Genomic DNA, 22662 nt, shown 5'->3' on the forward strand with positions numbered 1-22662 from the left:
AGGGCTGCTATAACAAAGAATTACAAATTGAACTGGCTTAAAACAACAGAAATCTATGTTTCTCACAGTTTTGGAAGCTGGAAATCCAAAATCATGGAGTCAGCACAAGTGACTCCTTTTGGAGGCTCCAAGGGAGGTTCTTTCCTCACCTCTTCCTGGCTTCTGGTGGTTTCTAGTCATCCTTGCCTTCCTTGGCTTACAACTACATTACTCTAATCTCTTCCTTCGTGATCTCATTAACATCTTCCTTCTGAAACTGTATGTCTGTCTTCACATGCCTTGTTATATAAATATAAATCACTGGATTTAGGGGCTACTCTAATCTAGTGTGTGACCCCTAAATCCAATGACTGGGGCCACCCTAATTTACTGTGAGGCTTCCTTGGTGGCTCAGATGGTAAAGAACCTGCCTACAAAGCAGGAGACTCAGGTTCGATCCCTGCGTTGGGAAGATCCCCCAGAGAAGGGAAGCCAACCCACTCCAGTATTCTAGACTGGAGAATTCCATGGACAGAGGAGCCTGGTGGGCTACATTCCATGGGGTTGCAAAGAGTCGGATAGGATTGAGCGACCTACAAGTAGAACCTCATCTTAATTTTGTTATATCTGCAAAGAATTTATTTCCAAGTAAGGTCACATTCACAGGCACCAGGGGTTAGCATGTGAACACATTGTTTGGGGGACATAATTCAACCCAAAGAGTCACCAAGTCATTTCTACTTTCTAAACGTTGTTCACTCTGTCCACGTCAACCCACATCCAGTACTATAGTTCAGGTCATAAACGTAGTTCATCTGGATACTGCAATAGTCTTTTTAACTGGTCTCCCTAATTCTAATCTTTTTCTATTCTTTCACTTCTGAATTTCATGCTCTATCCTGCAAAATGGCGTGCTTTCTAAAACTTAAACCTGTTGTGACAACTGCCTACAAATCTAAAATGATTTCCTACAGCTCTGTGTAAAACCTGTATTCCTGAGCATGACATAAAAACTTCATAATTTAGCCACTGGTTTCTTCCATCTTCTCTCTCCTATCTCTTCATGCTTACTTGAGTCCTAACATCTACTCTACAGGTGCTACCTCAAATTCTTTGGAAACCACTTTTGTACTTTTCCCATTCTTTAATTTAAAAACCTGTATGTTTTTAAGGTGAGGGCATCTATGCTGTATTCTAACAAGGTTTTTGCCACTCTCTCTATGGTTTCTTCAAGGAGAATCTCATGAACCCATTTACTAAAGGAATTATCTCCATAAATTCAGCTCTTATCTACCTCCAGGCTTTTCCACATTAAAAAGTTTCCACCCTCTCCCCCCCTCAAACTCACTTTTCAGATCTCATCTAAGCTTCCACTTCCTCTAGGAACCCCCCACCACACACACACACACACACACACACACACACTCTTTTTTCTTCATAAATTGTTCACAATTCTGTTAGTAACACTGATCACATAGCATTCTACAATATCTTTTTACTTGCTGCATTGATCCATAGACCATAAGCTCCATATTGTATCAGGAATTAGTCAACATTGTAGCCACAGCATATAGTAGAACCCAAAATATACTTGCAAAAGGGATAAATTAATGCTGGGCATAACACTAGGGACTAGGGTTGCAGAGATGAGTAAGATATATTCCCTGAATATGGCAGATCATTAATAATTCACAACACCCCCACTGGATAAGAGTGACAGCATAAACACAAAATTCACTGGAAACTCAGAAAAAGACTCATTCTTTTGGAAGAAGCAGAGTATTCAAAAGAAACAAACAAAAATCCCTCATATTCTTCTAACATTTAAGCTGGGCTTTGAGCCTAAGTTCTCCTCTGGCTCTTATATTTTATTATTCCAAGTCTTTCATCACAATTTCAGAGAACTTCCTGCAACTCTTTTAGTGTCTTTCTGAAATGACTGATATTCTTTCATACACCAAAATTTCACAACTGCTTCTCAAGGTATTTTCCTTCTCTTTATTAAGTCTCTTGATTCTTCTCCACAGTCTAAAAGCTGTTCATTTTCTTGATTATTCTATTTTAGTATAATAGGTCTTCTTTCAGATCAAAGATATAATTATATGTTTATGCTGTTTCTTGGGACTAATGCCTAGTTCAGTTCAGTTGCTCAGTCATGTCCGATTCTTTGCCGCCAAATGAATTGCAGCACATCAGGCCTCCCTGTCCATCACCTACTCCCAGAGTTCACTCAAACTCACATCCATCGAGTGGGTGATGCCATCCAGCCATCTCATCCTCTGTCATCCCCTTCTCCTCATGCCCCCAATCCCTCCCAGCACCAGAATCTTTTCCAATGAGTCATCTCTTCACATGAGGTGGCCAAAGTACTGGAGTTTCAGCTTTAGCATCATCCTTCCAAAGAACACCGAGGACTGATCTCCTTTAGAATGGACTGGTTGGATCTCCTTGCAGTCCAAGGGACTCTCAAGAGTGTTCTCCAACACCACAGTTCAAAAGCATCAATTCTTCAGCGCTCAGCTTTACTTTATAGTCCGACTCTCACATCCACACATGACTACTGGAAAAACCATAGCCTTGACTAGACAGACCTTTGTGGGCAAAGTAATGTCTCCACTTTTTAATATGCTGTCTAGGTTGGTCATAACTTTTCTTCCAAGGAGTGTCTTTTAATTTCATGGCTGTAATCACCATCTGCAGTGATTTTGGAGTCCCCCAAAAATAAAGTCTGACACTGTTTCCACTGTTTCCCCATCTATTTCCCATGAAGTGGTGGGACCAGATGCCATGGTCTTCGTTTTCTGAATGTTGAGCTTTAAGCCAACTTTTTCACTCTCCTCTTTCACTTTCATCAAGAGGCTTTTTAGATCCTCTTCACTTTCTGCCATAAGGGTGGTGTCATCTGCATATCTGAGGTTATTGATATTTCTCCCGGCAATCTTGATTCCAGCTTGTGTTTCTTCCAGCCCAGCCTAGTTATCTTTTAACAACTCTGGAAAATTCTTAGGTATTCTGTTCTCTTTGAACATTGCCTCTTTCACATTCTATCATCTCTTTTTGGAACTTTAACATATATTAGACCTTCTCATTTTAACCTCCACTATCTCTCATTGCTCTTTCCTGTTTGCTTTTTTGTCTATCTGGACTGAATTTTCTTTCGTTGTATTTGTGTTTGAGTTTACTAGTTTTCTTCCTCTTGTGCCTAATCTACTTAATCTATCCATTGAGTTTTAAATTTGAATTTTTATGTCTTTCACTTACAGAGTTTACATATGGTTATTTTCAACTGTTTGGTTACTTTTCTACTCTCAAAATGCTCTTTCATTTCTCTGAAATATTAAATTTTTATTTTTATGTCAGATAATTTCAAGATCTGTAGTCTCTGTGGGTCTGATTCTGCTGTCTATTATTTCTGCTGACTTGCATTCAGAGCATCTGATTTCCTTATGGCTCATGTTTTTAAACTGTGACCACTCTCCTTTAATGTCAGAATATTTCTATTTTTTTTAACCAACTCAACATAATTGAGATTTATACCATTTCACACAACAGTAGAGTACAAATTCTATTCAAGTTCCCATACACTATAAACCAGGAGACACGGAAACATATTCAGGGACACAAAACAAAGTGCAAAAATGTCATGGTCTAAAGGTACTGAAATCATACAGAGTCTATTCTCTTACCACTATGGAATTACATTAGAAATCAATGTCAAAAGATGTTTGAGCTATACGCCAATACAAAATGTTTTTGATATTAAAAAATTAAAATTAAAAAAGAAAACATACTACAGGTGCTGGTGGTAATAAAAATGTTATACTAAAATGTAAAAAAAAAAAAAAAGGTATCTTGAAAACAACCCACATATTTTCAAGTGCAATGGGACATTTACCAAGAGAGTTCTTTGACTTAGCACTAAAAGCCTCAATAAAGTTAAAAAACTGAAAAAACACAAAGGGTAATTGCAGAAAAGAAAGAATTTAAATGAGAAATTAATATCAAAATGAGAGATTAACATCAAGAATGAATGTGAGAATACTTTGAGATCTGGGTTAAGATTACATTTCTCTAGAGAGGATTCGCATTTGCCTCTACCAATTGCTTTGGGATACTACCTACCTGGGTCTAGTTTAAGTTTTCCTTATGAGATACTTTAGAACACACAGATAACATGAATTCTGATTAAAAACCTATGTAAGAGCCAATGTAAGATGCAACATAATTAAAAACCCACGTAAGATCAAATTCCCAGAAGAGGTTTGTTGTCATCGTTGTTTTAATCTACCCAGTGCCAAATACAGGACCAGGATGGTTTGGTTCTTGTTAGGTGGTTGTTGCCCTCTTCTCCAGGCAACTTTATTTTTTAATTCAGCCTTACACTGAAACTGTAGGCCTTAGGTTCTCATTTTAGTCTTATATTTTATCTGGCAACCCTAACAATAATACTCTGAATTTTTCCATTCAAAATGAGAAAGAAAAGCCTATTTAAAGGAGAAGAGAGGAGAATCACAACTTAGTTTCTTTCAGGCCCTAAATAAATATTTCTGTGGTGCTCTAGTTTAAAGGTTTTTACATCTGTTTTACATTTTACTACATCATGATGTCTTCTCTAGCCAGCTTTGTTACTTGTTGTCCTCTCACCAGATTGCAAGCTCCCTGAGAGCAGGGGTTGCTTTTCTTATCTGCATATACTCTGTACAACATGAAAAGCAGTGCATGGGTTGCTTTCAGTTAAGTGTTTATTGCTCCTAAGTTATTTCATTGCTGAATTCTCCTCCTTTTCCATCCATCCAGGTGCTCCAGCAAGAGTCAGGGAGTCATCTGACTTTCTTATCTCTCACATCTTACATCTATTCTCAATTTTATCTTCTCAATTTCTCTTAAATCTGACTTTTCTTCATGACTGCACCTATAGTATTCAGTTCAGTTCAGTTGCTCAGTTGTGTCCGACTCTTTGCGACTCCATGAATCGTAGCACGCCAGGCCTCCCTGTCCATCACCAACTCCCGGAGTTCACTCAAACTCACGTCCATCGAGTCGGTGATGCCATCCAGCCATCTCATCTCTGTCGTCCCCTTCTCCTCCTGCCCCCAATCCCTCCAAGCATCAGAGTCTTTTCCAATGAGTCAACTCTTCGCATGAGGTGGCCAAAGTACTGGAGTTTTAGTGTATCCCTAATCATTTTTCCTCTACTATATTTCTTAAAAGGGTGTTTCTCAATGTGTTACATGCAACAGTAGTTTTGCTATCTATAATTTAATAAAGGTAATCATATCTATAGTAAAAATAAGTTATTTTTAAATACAGCACCTCATGTCTTCCCATGACTCTTAGATTAGAATGCAAACCTGTTACCTTGGTCTATAAGACTATATTTTATCTGGTCCTGCCCTGGACCCTGGCCTCATATCCCGACTCTCTCCCTTTCTCTTTATTCTCTTCAGCCCCACTGGCCTTCCTGACATTCCATAAACAGATCACACTTTCTTGGTCTCTGTCTAGAACATTCTACCCTCAGAACTACACAGGGCTAACTCTGTGTTATCATTCTAATCTCTATTCAAATGTCAGTTCTTGAAAGGCTGTTTCCCAACTAGCCTAAGTTAAAGCCTCCCTTCTCCATTATAGTCTCATCACTTCTAACCCTTTATCTGAATATATTATTTATGTTTTTCTTCTTCATTCAATGCCTATTTCTGGAGTATCTGCTATGTGTCAGGCAATGCTGTTGGTATTAAGGTACAGAAAAATAAAAACCAAACAAAACATGGAGCCTGAATTTTAGTGGCTACTTAACACATTTATTGAAAATATGTATTTTTTATTTAGATTCTAAAAATTATCTAATTTTTCTTTTATCATCTGTCTTCCCCCTAAAATGTAAGTCCTAGAATGAATGAATAAGTGAAAGAACCTACAGCTGTAGAGAGCAATCCTCACATGAACTCAGCTGTGTATATGCAGCCATCACTTTTACCTGCTAGTTGGTTTAGAGAAGGATGAAAATCCATAAACAGCTTGACTATTATGCTATTCCATTGTTGGAATCAGGAGACCTGGTAAAGACTAAAATCCAACATAGAATAGAGCCCTCTTTAGCCAACATTTGTAGACAATGATTTGGATGATTTATTCATGTCTCTTCTACTACTGTGTCCCTCCAGTGGGTTGTGCCCCACTGTCAGCTGCACTACTTGCATTACTGCCAATTCAAATATTTATTCATTGTCCTTGGACACCATTGAGGACAAAACGATTGAAAATCATCAACAGTCCCCCTAACCAAATACTTTGTATCCCAGCACCACTGAACCTTCCAGAAAAATCTTCTGCTTTGACAAAGCTGTCAGAGGGTCCATTTCATATTTGAGTGTTCACTATTTGAAGCAATTATAAGTGCAAAGTATATTTGAATTATGTACTTTCTAGTGCTATTTGGGGCTTATAATTAGTTGCACTCTTTTGGCATATAAATCCCTTAACCCAGTTCATTTTCCTGGGGTGGGGTGAGGAACGTCACTGACTTGCCTACAGATTTGTACAGCACTGTGCGGTAATGAAGTACATATTTACTCTCAGAGAATATGCATTATTGACAATGTGCTTAATTATTTCCATAAACAATTTAAGTACTGGCTGCTTATAATGCTATCTGTTTCCTCAAAGGAAGCAGCAGTGCACCTCAGTAGGAGGTGACATCCTACTGATGCTCCGAGAAGGCTGCAGCTGCTCATAAAGAGGTGGTTTTAAAATGGCTGGCCCAAGGGACAGCCCTAGTCCACTCAGGGAGTCTGAGACAGAGCCAAGAACAACCCCATTTCCTAGTCAACTACCTTCTTTACAGAGTCCTATCAGAAAAACAATTCATATTAAAAGTGAATTTTTACAAAGGAGTTTGTACAAACATCTGCCACTGTTTTAACTGCACCCCATGGAAGAACGTCAGTCCTGTCCCAGTGATGTAGAATTAGAGAATGCTGAGAAGCAAAATGGAAAGATGAAAGAACAGAAGTGGGCAGGAAAGGGACAAAAAATGAAGAGCAGAACCAAAGGGCCAGCTTCCTCAGGGGAGATCTGTGGGCAGAGAGTGTTTCCAGACACATGGCCCAAAGGACGCCAGAGACTCATAACCTAAGCACTTTCTTTCTTCCCGTAATAGCATTTCTGATTCTAACAAATTCCATGACACACATTTATTAGGAAAATAGAAACATAGACAGACACACAAATGAAATCACTGATGACTACTATTAACATTTTAGCTTTTTCTTCTGATTTTTTATAAAGTTGTATCTATACATACATATAGATGGATAGATTATGCATGTACTAGATATGGATTATCATCCTATTTCACCTAGCCTATCATGAAAATGTTTTCATATCTCTAAACACTCACGAAAAACAGAATTTGAATGGTATTGTACTAGCCCATCTTATACAAATGTGCCATATTTTTTTAACTTGTTCCCAACAGAAGAACTTTTAGGCTGTCTTTTGCAGGGATATGAGACCTGGTTATTTTCATCTAGAGAAATAAATTTGTGTACTAAATCTATAGAGGGTGGTGGAAAGGTAGAGAAAGTGGCACCCAGCCCCATCATTAAAGCATGCTCATTCATATCTGTATTTTCAACTTTTCTTTCAACCCAAAAGTGCTAGATGAACAAGTTGATTAGAATTATATAGTCTGTCTATAAATAGGGGCTGGAAGTCAAGAGCAGGCAGTCCTTAGACATATGCATACGAGTGAACCCATTGGAAAGCCATTCCTTTCAATTATAACTTTAAGGAACCAAATGTAAGACACATTTTGGGGAGTTTAATATATGAATTCATTAGCTCAGATACAGCTTTTGGTTAGGTGGGCCTGAGTGAGCAGTCTCTAAAGTATGCAAGACAATCCATTAGGGCTATATAAAAATACAGAATTTGTATTCAAAATTATGTTATCCTCTTAAATCTTCTACTTTGGCATGCCTTTCTAACATATGTAAAATATTCATGCACCAGTACATATAAATAATTTAGACAGACATATATGCATTGCAGGCACATGCTAATTTTTTTAAACATTTCAAAAAATATGGAGATTACTGCTTTTGATTTGTGTTGTTATGGAGCTTTGGAAAGTTATTGGGACTAGAAACCTATAAAATATGGGGGGAGCATCAGTTTGGTCTAATGCTCTGCCTGAATGTAGGAGGCACTGGGAAGGCAGGTAAAGCCCCAGATTTTCTCAAGCCTAGGATATAGGTGACTGGACCCAAGAAGGTGACTGAGTCCAAAAGTTGGAACCATCTGAGAAAAGCAAGCAAGCATCTGGGGTATGTTGAATTACAATGAGGTGGGCACTGTTTTATGGCATCTTTACGGACATGGTCTAAGAGGCCACAGTAGAAGGACCCTAATGAATCTAGGACACCCGAGAAGAGACTGAGGTTTAGGAGCCTCCCAAGACTGCAAGTTTAACACACCCATTAGTCTAGAATCCTATGCAGTAACCTAGTAGGTCTTTGCAGTGATGGGACAGGGGCCAGATAGGTTTCAATAGCCAGTAGAAGATAGAGGCCTGGCTAGCATAGGGTGTGGATAAAAGTCCTAGGAGCCTGAAAATGAATTTTGAGAAAAACAACCATAACTAAGTTGGGAGCACCTTGACATTAACTTTTCCCTACAGTTCTGCAGAGAGTCAATTCTGCCTAAACAATCTCTATAACTCCTGGCTAATTCTGGCATATCTAGATATTACATGATATTAATAAAAGGCTATTCTTAGGATACCAAGTTTCCTCTGCCTCCCTCAGATGAAAAATAAACACACAATAAGAAACAAGTTTAGAAAAAGCAAACTAGAATCATTTTAACTTGTATGTATTTTTAATTATGTGGCTCAAAGTTTATGTAAACCATAAAAATAAATTATTTTTCTCTGGACATTTTTAAATGTTCAGCTCCATCTCAAGTTTAAAATACCCCTTTTCCAATATAGTTGGTAATTAAGAACTACTAACTCCTGATGTGGCCTGATCCACCCAACTCAATGGTAAAGGCTATAGGTATTACTGAGAATGTAATAAAATGGCAGAGAATGTAAGCTGACCACTGAAGGTGGCGCTGACAGCAGAAGTCAATGTCTCCACAAGGACAGTGCACTCATGCTGGGCTCCAGCCCTGCTGGTCTCCAAGGAAACTATGGAAAAGGGACGCAGAGAATCACGAAGCTCTCTCCAGACAGAGTGGACACTGTAGTCCTATCCGTCCCAGCCCATCCTGTAAAAATGAGACAATAAAACAAATTTTTGCAAGAAGGGACGTCTTGACAAGGCATCTGCTCACACATTCTCCTTAGCTGGGATGTAAGCAGCTGAAAGTCAGTGGCTGTTTCTGAAGATTTTTTTCAAAAGTAGAAGGCTCTCACTGTGATCTGTCTGAATTTGCACCATCCCTTCTCAAAATATGCTCTCTCAGCTCAAGTTTGACGAGATCAAATAACCAGATCTATTTAAATACCCTACTCTGGACGACACCTTCCAAGACAGTTAACAATTCTAGCTTGTTTAGACTCTTCAACCACCACCCCAACACACACACACACACACACACACACACACACACACAAAGTCAGGAAAATGTCTCTTTCTTCCTTAAGCCCTCCTTACCATCCAAATGCCAACTTGATTTAGAGTCAACTTCCAGGTTTGGGATTGTTACCTTACCTTAATCCCATAGCAGCTGCCTCCCAGTGGTCAAGCTAAATCCATTTAGGTTATGTCTGACTTGTGAATCTTCTGGGGTAGAAAATTTTTTCTCAACAATTCTTATGCTTTAGAACTGGTAATAATGAGCAAGACTAATGGGCATTCATAAGCTGTTATAAGACAGAGTTCTTGTTCTATGCATTATTCATTTATGCAAACTGTTGTAAGGGTACCAAATTCACTATGCAACTGGGCTGGAAAAGTCCCTAGACTGGAGATTACATTGGTATGCACATTTCTGAGGCTTGATTCTGTTTCACATTTTCAACAGTGACCTGCTTAAGGGAGCAGAGAGCAAACTCATTAAGTTCCTAGATGGGAGGGATGGCCAGAACATTAGAGAACAGGATTAGAATTTCCTCAGCCCTTGCCAAATTAGCAAAACTGTCAGAGTCAAATATGTTCATTGAGGACAGGCAGGGAAGAGGAAAGCTGCCCAAATGCAAGCCGAGTAGTAGCAATTTCTTTGAGGACTAAAAAGAATGCAGATGTAAACACAGACTCATAGTGGGAAATAAACTTACCCAATATAACCATTAGTGCTCACTGGGACTTTTGCACCCTCTTAAAAAGGACTCAGATCCCCAATGGATTGTAGAAGCATAAAGCCCACTCCTGAGAATTCCACAAATTCCAGTGAGCTTTTCCTTTCCATGATGACACAATTCGCCTGGTTTATGGTTCACTTTACTGTCCTGCTCTGGTCACCCTACAGCAAACCATGCTGACCCAGACACAAAAAACTATTTCCCTCCCATTAGCAAATCATGGCCTCCTGCAGAAGGGCCTGGCTATCTCCTTGATTGTCTTGGCTCTTGTTTAATCATTCTGATTAAACTTGTATCCCAAGTGGCTTAACAAGATATTTTCCTAAATATAGACAGCTCTTTAGAGGAACTCTGGGACAAGCTGTTAAGATAATAATGTTTGCATCCATGTTATCTAACAGAGGTGAGCATGACCAAGTCATAAGCCAACAGTGCTACAGCCAAGGGCCAGCACATGTAGTGACAGACAGTAAATACTTTCTAACTCTGTTTCAACCACTCTGAGGCTATGGCATGGAAGAATTCACACACAATATGCAACAAAAGGGGCCCGCCCGAGTAGGCCATAGATTGCCTACTCCTGCTAGACTTAGCTTCAGAATATTTGACTTTGGGGGAGGCTTAGCAACAGTCTTATCCAACGGAATCATTTTATACCTGCAGAAATCAGCACCCAGAAAGTAGAGTGATACTTATGCAAGTTCATAAAACAGTTGAGCCAGGGTGAAAACTTCAAATTAAACACAGGTAGCCCAGTTCCTAGGCCAGTGCCCTCTCCATGGTATCATCACTAGACTGTTTCCAGAAGGTTCTAGGGATCCCTGCTTACATGGTAGAACCTCTTCTAGAAATTTTTCCACTAATTTTCGGCACATGTATTAGTCACAGTATGCGTGATACACAGCAGTGTTTAGGAGGAGCCAAGATGAAAGTCTGACTCAGATGAAGTTGACTCTGCCATCAAGGAGCAGACTTCTCAAGAACCAGAATAAAGCCTAAATTAGATTAGAAAGGAAAACCAAGCAGAAAGTTCAAAGGACATAATTTTATTGGGTTGGCCCAAAAGTTTGTTTGGGTTTTTCTATAACATCTCAAATGAACTTTTGGGCCAATCCAATATTTAGTTTAAATAAAGTTAGTTCAGTTCAGTTCAGTCACTCAGTTGTGTCCAACTCTTCACGACCCCATGAATCGCAGCACACCAGGCCTCCCTGTCCATCACCAATTCCTGGAGTTTACTCAAACTCATGTCCACCAAGTCGGTGATGCCATCCGGCCATCTCATCCTCTGTCATCCCCTTCTCCTCCTGACCCCAATCTCTCCCAGCATCAGGGATTTTTCCAATGAGTCAACTCTTCACATGAGGTGGCCAAAGTATTGGAGTTTCAGCTTCAGCATCAGTCCTTCCAAAGAACACCCAGGACTGATCTCCTTTAGGATGGACTGGTTGGATCTCCTTGTAGTCCAAGGAGTCTTCTCCAACACCACAGTTCAAAAGCATCAATTCTTCGGTGCGAGCTTTCTTCACAGTCCAACTCTCACATTCATACATGACTACTGGAAAAACCACAGCCTTGACTAGATGGACATAAATCCTCATATACCAAGATGCACATTTCAGAAAGGAGCAACTGTTTTCTATCTCCTTTTAGAATGAAAAGAGCAAACTTAGAGTATAAGTTAGATCACAGAAAGAACTTACTGGAAGTAACTCTGTCACTCACAAGAACTTCAGGCCAGAGGAAGTCACCAAATTGTCTTAATAACTGGACCTTGGAGTTGGGATCTTCCAGGGAGGGACAGGTGAGAGAAACAGTCTAAGTCAGTGATTCGCAAAGTCCTTTCTTTCTCATTAAGTCACCTGAAAGTTGTAGGAAAGAGTCCTCTGAGCCAACAGGGACACAATGAATCACTGTACTTAATGCGAACAGGGCAGTTTCTTTAAGAGAGCAATGAAGAGCAGAACAAAAGGATATACTGTATTAGAAAAATAAATAAATACTTACCCAGATTTCAAAGAAGCCTCCCAGATGAGATTCCCTCAAATTGCCATTAAGGGGTAACTCAATTAAAATCCCCCATTCAGGTCGGAAGCTTGCAGTCCCTTCCAAATGTGTGTGTGGACACACCAGAAGCCTTTACCTAGGTTGTGGTCAGGAGCTTCTTTATGTAGATCATTCATGAGCAACAATTTGAAGACCCAGTAGCTTGGACCTATTCCTCCTTGAAAGTCAGGGCCAAGTTTTTATGAGAACTCTTATTTTACTAGCTTTAATAAAGATAAATCATAGTGTACATCTTGTTACTAATTTAAAAATGGTGCAATCTACTGAAACATTTCTAGACAGTACATTTTGTGAAACCATCCCATAAGTATGTGTTTCAAGCCACAACTTTTCTAAAACTCAGTTTTTCAAATGATGAACTCGATGATTATTATTTTGATTATTATAATTTTTTTCCAGATGATCCAGGAACCTGCACATCATGCGCTACAGGGTACTACATGTAAGTCTGTTTTTTGTTTTTTTTTTTTTTTCCCATGGCACTAACTTTTTCTACAGTTTAAGCATTACTGACTTAATCTTAAATCCAGTGATTAAAGCAAAGAGGCCCTGCAGCCTGAAGCAACTCTCTCTTGTCAAGCTATTAATGAACAATTCTTGGATTTAGCAATAAGAGCCCAGCTGTTTTCTTGCCTCGAAAGGAGGCCCTCTCTCTCTTGGTCCTGGAAGTCACCCAGCGTGACACTGGTGTCTAGGAATCTTGCCATGGGTTACCAAGATTCAGACCTTGCTGTTTATGGACAGACTTTAATAATACACTCGACCCCAAGCAAGTTGTTTCCAAATGTCTGCGTGGAGACCTCGTTCTAAAGGACAGACAGTCCAGGATGAAGCCAGGTGTTTGTTAAGCTCTTAATCCCCCTACAGGCAATGAGAGATGAAGACCACTAGGTTAAATGAAATGCAGATAACCATCACCCCCAAAGTTCTCTGATACAAATCCACAAATCAAGGATGTTATGTCTCAGTATCACCTCCCCCTCCTATTCTTGTCAGCCTTCCAGGATACATTGGTGCCTATCTTGGAAGGAAAACTAAGAAAAGAAGGGAGACAAGGCTCTTTGGGGTGGTCTATGTTTGGGTCGCCTCCACTTTGGTGGGCTGACTCCTTCTGTCACCACCTGGCCTTTCTCCTCCATCAGATTCCAAGAACTCAAAATGTGGTGGCGGGTAGAAAGAGGTTAAAAGGGGTGAGGACAATGGGAGAGAAGGGAAACCCAACAAGCTGAGACATACTAAAAATAATCTATTAACCTCAGCATTACTTAAACTTATGGTTTTAATTCAACTTTTCCAGAATTGCCTAGTATTCTCTACATTGACTATGTCTCTACATCCTCCTGACTGAATGATTTAAATTACTGTCCCATTTAAATAGGAGTCTAGACTTGATTATTGTAAGGTAGACCAGATGACACTCAATGAGCAGCCAGTCTTTTGTCAGCACATTCATAGCTGGCATGTGGTCCACCACACGAACCCGCAGCAGACATGAAGAGCAGAAATGCAAGCATTTCTTGACAAGGTCACATGGTTGAAGCTACAAAATGTTCCTCTAGGACCCAAGAAAGGAGAACTCAGACTCAAATTAAAAAAATAGCAACCATGCAGAAGCAGGTGGGTAATTCTCTTTGTCCCTATTACAGCTCTGCATCCCTCCACCTTGGGTCTTGCCTGGTGGCTCAGATGGTAAAGAATCCACCTGCGATGCAGGAGACACGGGTGTGACCCCTGGGTAGGGAAGATCCCCTGAAGCAAATAGCAACCCATTCCAGTATTCTTTCCTGGGAAGAATTTCATGGACAGAGGAGTCTAGAGGGCTTCAGTCCATGGCGTCACAAAACAGTTGGACACAACTTAGTAACTAAACAACAACCAACACCCCTCCAGCCTAGCTCTACCCTGTCTGCCTTCTTCACTTTGATACCAGAACACACCCCTTCATCTGCACCTACATCCTCTGTCACCTGAGAGCCGTTTCCTCTGTTGGACTTTGGAGCCCACCTCTCCACTTCAGCATTGCGCACTAATGAACACATTTCATAAAACCCCCTGAGAAACAAATACACTGAAAGAACATGGCCAGCATCACTAAGCATAAAACATCAGACATTTGTTTCCAGAAATACATATTATAGCCCTTTATGATATGCAGTCATACAGCTAATTAAACATTGCACAATAGATGTTGTTAAGGAAGAAATACAAAGCTTCCCTGTGATATCTTTTTGACAGTGTGAGGGCAAAGGTCAACTTCATTCCACTCCCCCTTCAAATGAACCTCAATGGAGTCTGAATTACAATGTTTTACCATAGAACAAGAATAAGAAATGATCTATATAAAACGATAAATACAGAAAAGCTTGGGTAATACCAATAATCTGGTAATAGACATCATGGACTCATGAGACTACTTGAACTCAACACTGACTTGTTTCAGACCTGGGGAGTGCCAGGCGGCAAAAGCACACAAGTTGTCTGTTCAAACAGACCTTGGGTAGAATCCCAGTCCCCCTCTTACCTATGTGATTTACCTATGTAATTTTAAGGGAATTACAGTTCCCTTATCTGGAAATTAAAGATATGTAACAGCTACCATATGGGGATTGTGCAAAGGTTTAAGTGAGCTAATACCTGACACATAATCAGTACTCCATGAATAAATATACCCTTCTCCTTCTTCCTAGGCCCCTCCCTGAAGTCCCAATAAAGGGCACTTGAAGTTTAGAGGGAGGTGATTAATGACACACACAAACACCAGACCAAGTTTTCTCCCTTGAACCCAAATATGGACACCTGTTAAAAACAATGTGTAATGCAGATAGAGAGATAAATTAGAAGTTTGGCATTAACATACACAAATTACTGTATATAGGGGCTTCCCAGCTGGTACTAGTGGTAAAGAATCTGCCTGCCAATGCAGGAGATGCAAGAGACACAATTCTGATCCCTGGGTCGGAAGATCTCCTATAGAAGGAAGTGGCAACCCACTCCAGTATTCTTGCCTGGAGAACCCATGGACAGAGGAGCCTGGTGGGCTACAGTCCTGTGGGGCTGCAAAGAGTCAGACATGACTGAGGGACTGGACACACACACACACTACTATATATAAAAGAGAAAACAAGGACCTACTCTATAGCAAAGGGAACTCTACTCAACATCTTGTAATAACCTATAATGAAAAGGAAGCTTAAAAAGAATATAAATATAAAACTGAATCTAAAGGAGAAGATACACATGTGTGTATATATATATATATATATACACATATATATATGTATATTATGTATACGTACATTCAATATATATGTATATACACATATATGTACATATGTACATACATGTGTATATATGTGTATACATATATGTGTATATGTATGTGCATATTCAGTATATATGTGTGTACATATATATGTATATGTGTGTACATATATGTGCATATATGTGTGTATATGTATATTCAGTATATATATATATATATATATCACTTTGCTCTACACTGAAACACAATATAGTAAATTAATAGACCTCAATTTAAAAATGATGCACAATATATGTAGAAAATAAATAATTTACAAGAATGCACTGTACACATGGGAAATATAGCTAATATTTTATAACTATAAATGTAATATAATCTTTAAAAATTATGAATCACTACATGATACACTTGAAATACATAATATTGTACATCAACTATTCCTCAATAAAAAATTTAATGATGTACAATATTTGAAAATTGCTAAGAAAATAGATCCTGAATGTTCCTATCATTAGAAAAATAATTCTGTAACTATGATAACAGATGTTAACTAGACTTGCTGTGGTGGTCATTTTGCAATATATACAAATACTGAATTATTATGTTGTATACCTGGAATTAATGTAATGTGTATGTCACTTATATTTTAAGTTATTAAGGGAGAAAAGATTATAACTTCAAAAGAAATGATGTGTAGACACATAAGGAGATTAAATTATGGTGATAAAGAGAAATATTAATATGTTAACATAGCTCACAGAAGAAACTACATCTTATCTCCCCAGGTTCAAAGACCACTGTTATAAAACCTGTCCTGAGAAGACCTACAGGGAAGAATTTGAATGCAAGGCGTGTGATACCAACTGTGGCAACTGTGACCAGAATGAGTGTTACTGGTGTGAAGAGGGCTTCTTCCTCTTGGGTAAGCCTGAAAATAGTTGCTCAGTCGCGTCCAACTCTTTGCGACCCTATGGATGGTAGCCTGCCATGCTCCTATGTCCATGGAATTCTCCAGGCAAAAATACTGGAGTGGGTTGCCATTCCCTTCTCCAGGGGATCTTCCCAACCCAGGAATCGAACCCCGGTCTCCTGCATTGCAGGCAGATTCTTTACCCTCTGAGCCACCAGGGAAGCCCCAAGCTTGAAAACAGGCATGGTACAAAGTGAGAACAAGGCTCCAGAACTATTCAGAAACACGAGAGCTCGTCGGATAGGTTTTACAGTCTTCTTATGCCTCTTGTCCAAGGAGGAATTTTACTTTGGTTTGAAAATAATCGTTAGTCAGGACTGCTTCCTTCTGCTTTTATTAGTGAAGCATATTTCCTACTTCACTAATTACTCTCAAGCATCTCCAAGCTGACAGAAAGCAGAGTGAGTGGAGGGGAGGGACAGACACTGAAGAGAAATAAATGCTTTGGAACTGAAGTCACCTGGAACATTCAGAACATGACTCTTTCCTTGAGACTTTATTCATGTTCTATATTCCCTGCACTGTAAAAGTTAAATAAGATCTTTTAGTCTTAGATTTAAGTCAGTTCATTGACTATGATGGAAATGAATGGTTGGGAAGGAAATACACTGTGAGTCTTCCATTGGGAGAGACAGTGGGGCAGACACAGTGACCTTCAGGGGTTCTGTATGTGTGGAGATCATTTTATCTGCAATTTTTCAAGGTCTTGAGAACATAAAAGTTTTTATGCTCCCAACCCTTGATAGCCAACTTAAATTTTCAGTTGAAAGAGGACTTAAAGTGTTGGATTTATTAAGACACGATTCTTGGGTTGGAATATGCGAATGTCATCACGGTTTCTTTAAAGATTAAAAAATGTTCCTCAGCCTCCCTTTGGCCTGTTTAGAACTTGGCCCTGCTCAGAGCACCCGGCTCAGCCAGCCAGGCTTCCACTTCAGGCTTCCTGTCTTATATTCTCACGTAGAGGGCAGCTGTGTGAGGAACTGTGGCCCTGGCTTCTACGGTGACCCAGAGATGGGAGACTGTGAGCCCTGCCACCAAGCCTGCGAAACCTGCACCGGCCTTGGCCACAATCAGTGCAGCAGCTGCCGAGAAGGCCTGCAGCTGCTGCGGGGGACATGTGTGCGTCACGACCAGACCCAGGAGGAAGGCAGCTTCTGGAATGGTATGTGCCCCCCAAGAGGGATCGCAGGTGTCCAGCTGTCTCCTCCCCCTCCCCTCACTCCAAACCCTTGCTTTCAGGATACCCAAGAGATGCAGGCTAGGCAGTGAAACTAAAGTGTGGTATCCCGGAGCCTCTGTGATACTAACCACAGGAAAGGGCAGGAGGGTGTGGCTGGCATTTGGTCAGGAGCTGCTGCTGTTTAGTCGCTCAGTCGTGTCTGATTCTTTGCGGCCCCAAGGATTGTAGCCCACAGGCTCCTCTGTGGGATTTCCCAGGCAAGAATACTGGAGTGGGTTGCCATTTCTTCCCCCAGGGGATCTTCCCCATCCAGGGATCAAACCCACGTCTCCTGAATTGCAGGCGGATTCTTTACCACTGAGTCACCTGGGAAGCCCTTGGTCAGAAGGGAAACACCAAAGGGCAACTGACAACTGATCTGGCCACTTGTGTTTCTAGCTGGGTGGAGTGGGCTGCAGAGCACACAGAGAAAGAGAAATGACTACCATTTTCTCAAAGATTTCAGAATAGCTTCGATGACATTCATATATCTCTTTATAAAAAAGAGGAAAGAAAATCACTAGTGGGACAGCCTGTCTGGTTAGACAAGGCAGTGCTTAGTCAGTAAGTCATGTCTGACTCTTTGAGACTCCATGGGCTGTATCCCACCAGGCTCCTTTGTCCACGGAATTTTCCAGGCAAGAATACTGGAGTGGGTTGCTATTTCCTACTTGAGGGAATTTTCCTGACCCAGGGGTCAAACCCAGGTCTCTTGTATCTACTGCACTGCCAGGTGGATTCCTTATCACTGTGCCACCTGAGAAGCCTCAAGACAAAAAAGAATCACTGTAAAGCATGGGAACTTCAGCTAAAATGGCTTGTCTTTCTGGCTGGATTATTAGAACTTGCCATCATTCAAGTTTACCTTTTAAAATTTACCCTCTCTAGTTGCAGATGTGGGAAGCAGGTGGGCTTGAAGGGGGCAGGAGGGAGAAAAAGTGTGGGAGCTTGGAGTCTAACAGTAAAGACCTACATGTATTCATTCCCACCTGAGTCTTCAGAAGTGGCCGCCAGACCCTGAAGCCTTGGTCACGGGCTTCCTGGTAAGGTAATTACAACCTTGCAGTGGCCTCTCCATGTCTGAGGTGGTTAAAAAACAAAATCCTCCTCCTGCTGGAAAAATCTGACTCACACTCCATGCAGAGACGCCGATGAAAACAAGAGATGCTCTCTGTCTTGATTTCAAGGCAAGGATTTGTTTAAAAAGGTCATTTCAGTGCAGAAGCAGCAGCAGCTGAAAGCAGGTCTGCTTGGGATGAGTCTTGTAAGAGCTGGAGGGAGGGATGATCTGGGGCAGGAGAAAAGCCTCTTGCTAAGTCTCAGAGGAAGGATGTCCACAGCTGCTGTCTACAATGACAGTGTCGCCTACGTGACTTAACGCAAGAAGCAACTCAGACACCATCACAAACCCAGCAGCCAAAGGCCACCAAGAATGCGGGCTGATTTCAGAGACAGAGCTGGAAAGAAAATCATTCATTCCAGATTGGGATATCTTCCGTGAATTATAGCTGAACCAAAATGCTGAAAACGAGTTTGTCTGGCATGTAGGCATTTAAGAGGCAGTGCAAGCCAAGAGGAAAATAGTCTGTGCTGTGTTTCTAGCTCAGAACATCTGTATTTTATCTGGCGTCCAGATGATGAAAAGGTTCAGGGAGCCAAGAGCCAGAGCAGACTCGATTCCCCAAATGATTACACATCCCTTTCAACTGGACTACGCACTCTGCAAGCAGAAATCAAGGCTTCACTGCTCCCCACTTTGCGAGGCACCATATCTACCCCTCTTCCTTTTCTACTATCAAAACGCAATATCTGTGAAGAGAGAAAGGAATTAGTCCATTTAAGGAGATAGCTCTAATGAGGGATTCACAAAGCAGATGAGACTGTTTCTCGTGGCCAAACAAGAGCAATGAAGTCAATGACATAGCAGAACTTTTCCACACCTACAATTCAGGGAATAATACATGCATGCAGACCATGAACAATGAGAAAAAAACTCTGTCTTCACTGAGCAAGGTGAGGCCACAGCTCAGCTCCCCTGGAATGGTTTAGGCACCACTGAAATGGACAGTAAATGGCAACATACTCCACAAGGCCCTGAGTGTATTTAAACCAATGCCTACATTTTTCCTCCTGAATTTTTTTTCCTTAAGAAACAAGGCTGAGGTTGTAATAGGAAAGTAGAGGATTCCAGAGAACAAGCACTATTAGCTGCACCTTTAAGATGATAGAAAGAAGACTGCAGTCATCCTTGGTCAACTCAGAGGGAGCCCAAACCAGAGTGCTCATGAGAGAATGGAGCCATCCAGCTGGTACCAGCGAGGTGTTGTGTTGTTTTTGTTGTTTCAAACACAGACTCAGATACACGTAGGACAGAGCAGATGGGACAAATTCAATCCCATTTCTTCACCCACACTACTGCCAGTGGAAACAATAAGATCATGCTTATATCCAAAAGCTAAAACCACCCCATTGTCTATGTCAGCATGTGTTGGAGAAACAACGCCTTGAAATAAAAATCCAACTAGAGTCCACTGGACTTCTCTTTTAATAAGGTGGCTCCTCATAATGAGAGTGCTGATGATGACAGGTCATCATCCTTTGTCAAAGCCCTTTGAGGGCTTCCCTGGTGGTCCAGTGCTTAAGAATGCACCTTGCAAAGCAAGGGATACCTGTTCGATCCCTGGTCCAGGAAGATCCCACAATCCCACATGCTGCACAACAACTAAATGCTGTGAGCCACATGCTGTGACTACTGAAGCTCATGTGCCTAGAGCCTGTGCTCAACACGAGAGAAGCCACCACAATGAGAAGTCTGGTCACTACAACGAAGAGTAGCCCCTGCTCAGCCCAATAGAGAATGCCCATGTGCAGCAACAAAGACCCATCACAGCCCCCACCCCAAAAAAAGTTAAATAAATAAGTCTTTAAAAAAAAATTACCAACTGAGCAGGAATGCCTCCTACCCTGGTTCAAGATGGAGATTTACCTACACATCAGACCACAGCTGGAAAATCCTAAGCCAAGACTAAGTCATCTTCAAAGGTTCTTCCTACCACCAAAAAGTCCCTGCACAAAAGCACAGATCATCCCCAGATTGCCTGTCTCAGTCACTAATATATTTGTGAGGACTGTCTAGTCCAATGTCCCTGTGTGGCAATGACCAATGTCAAACAGACTGCTGCCAATGGCATCAGCAGGGCCTCAGGCACCACACAGACCCACTGTTAGTGGAAATGCTCAGGTGTGGCAGGCCATGGGCTTTGAAAGAAAACGGTAGCTTCTGCTGGTTTCCTAAAACCATTGTTGGGAGTGGAAACAGTTTATTACTGTTAAATCATCTGGGTTTTCTTAAATGGTTTCCCCCCTGGTGGTGCTGGAAAGTCCTCAGAATAATTCCTGCACATTTCCCCTACCCACCTATTTCCATCATTGATTAAAACCATGTTTGTAGCAGGTTCCAATTACTTATTCTGATGGTAGTCTAATCTACAAAGCGCAGACATGGTAAATTAAATTTTTATCTTTGACCACATCCTAACAATTTATCACTGGTCTGTCTTTTGATTTTAATTCCTATGCTCTAAGAAAGACTGAAATCCCGGAGTCAGTTACAAATCCTGGAAGCCACACATGTGTGAAAAAAAAAATTCTCAACAGTGGGGAGATATGTTACTTCATAGTAAGTGAACTTCAGATAATTAAAAAAAAAAAACATAAAAATCTGATTTTTTTTTTTAGAAGAACTTTGTGTATAGTTGCCTCACTTACAACTGAGGACACAATATTTACTTAACTAATCAATCATAATTCAGAGTGCAGAAAATCATGGCTGGGCAGCCAAGTGAACTTCTGGCCTAGTGATATGAAGGAGCCATGTGTATCGGCTTACACTGATTATTAAACATCCAGGAATTTTATGAGTGGATTATTAAACAATTGGCAGCTTGAAATCAGCTATGGCAGGAATATTTACACCACTGAAATTGGTAAACATGACAAATCAAGTCTTTGTTGCTGTTTTGTTTTCCAAAGAACCATTTTACCAGTACATCACTGCTTTGACCTCTACCAAACTATTTTGAAACTAAATGAATTACTAAAACATCTAAGGAAGATAAGAGTTTAGAATTCAGCACACCCGAATTCAATTCCCGGCTCTATTCTTTATCAGCTCTGTGACCTTGAGCAAGATATTCCTCCTCTCCGAGCCTCAAGTTTTCTCAGCGATAAAATGAGAACATGAAATGTCTCATACAATGTCATTTTGAGAATTACACGGAAGAATACATATGAAACCCCCAACACATAGTATGGCGCAAAAAACGTTAATCTATTCTCTAACCCTTTAACCTAATCCAGTTTCAACCCACGAAACCCTAGTTTACTTTAAAAACTGCCTTCTTGAGCTTATGAAATAAAGCAATTTGGAAGCCTAAGGAGTAATGCATGTCTGTTTAAAAAAAAAGAGAGAGTCCCAGAAAGAAGGGCAAATGATAGTCAGCTGGGATGCCTAATAGCCAAGTTGAGTCCTGACTTAACCAAGAATGTGTACAAAGATGTTGACAGCAGTTTTATTTATAACCTAAAAAAAAGAAGAGAGCAATCTAAAAATGTAATGAAGAAAAACATTAAGTGAATTAAGATTCATAAATATTTTTACAAAGAATTTTCATGGCAAAAGAAAATTCCTATAAGCTTCATTACACTAATGAAAAATTTAAGATCAGTAATATATATGTAAAAGATGTCAATGATTACATATATATACACATATGTAATTATACTCATGGCATTCAATAGAAAGATGGGAAATCTAAATGCCAAAGTATACACAGCAGACATTTCTGAGT

General features: G+C 40.4%; 1 protein-coding gene across 4 annotated transcripts in view; it reads left to right on the forward strand.

Moving 5' to 3' along the window:
- Positions 1-22662, forward strand: part of PCSK5 (proprotein convertase subtilisin/kexin type 5) — a 519845-nt gene that overhangs the window by 454284 nt on the left and 42899 nt on the right. For all 4 annotated transcript variants that reach the window (XM_070794669.1, XM_070794670.1, XM_019966083.2 and 1 more), the window contains exons 25-27: positions 12758-12800; positions 16406-16542; positions 17555-17755. In XM_070794669.1, the coding sequence (XP_070650770.1) occupies positions 12758-12800; positions 16406-16542; positions 17555-17755 (381 nt within the window). The remainder of the gene's footprint in view (positions 1-12757; positions 12801-16405; positions 16543-17554; positions 17756-22662) is intronic.

The sequence above is a fragment of the Bos indicus genome, chromosome 8 (assembly GCF_029378745.1).
Source record: "Bos indicus isolate NIAB-ARS_2022 breed Sahiwal x Tharparkar chromosome 8, NIAB-ARS_B.indTharparkar_mat_pri_1.0, whole genome shotgun sequence".
Classification (NCBI taxonomy): Eukaryota; Metazoa; Chordata; class Mammalia; order Artiodactyla; family Bovidae; genus Bos; species Bos indicus.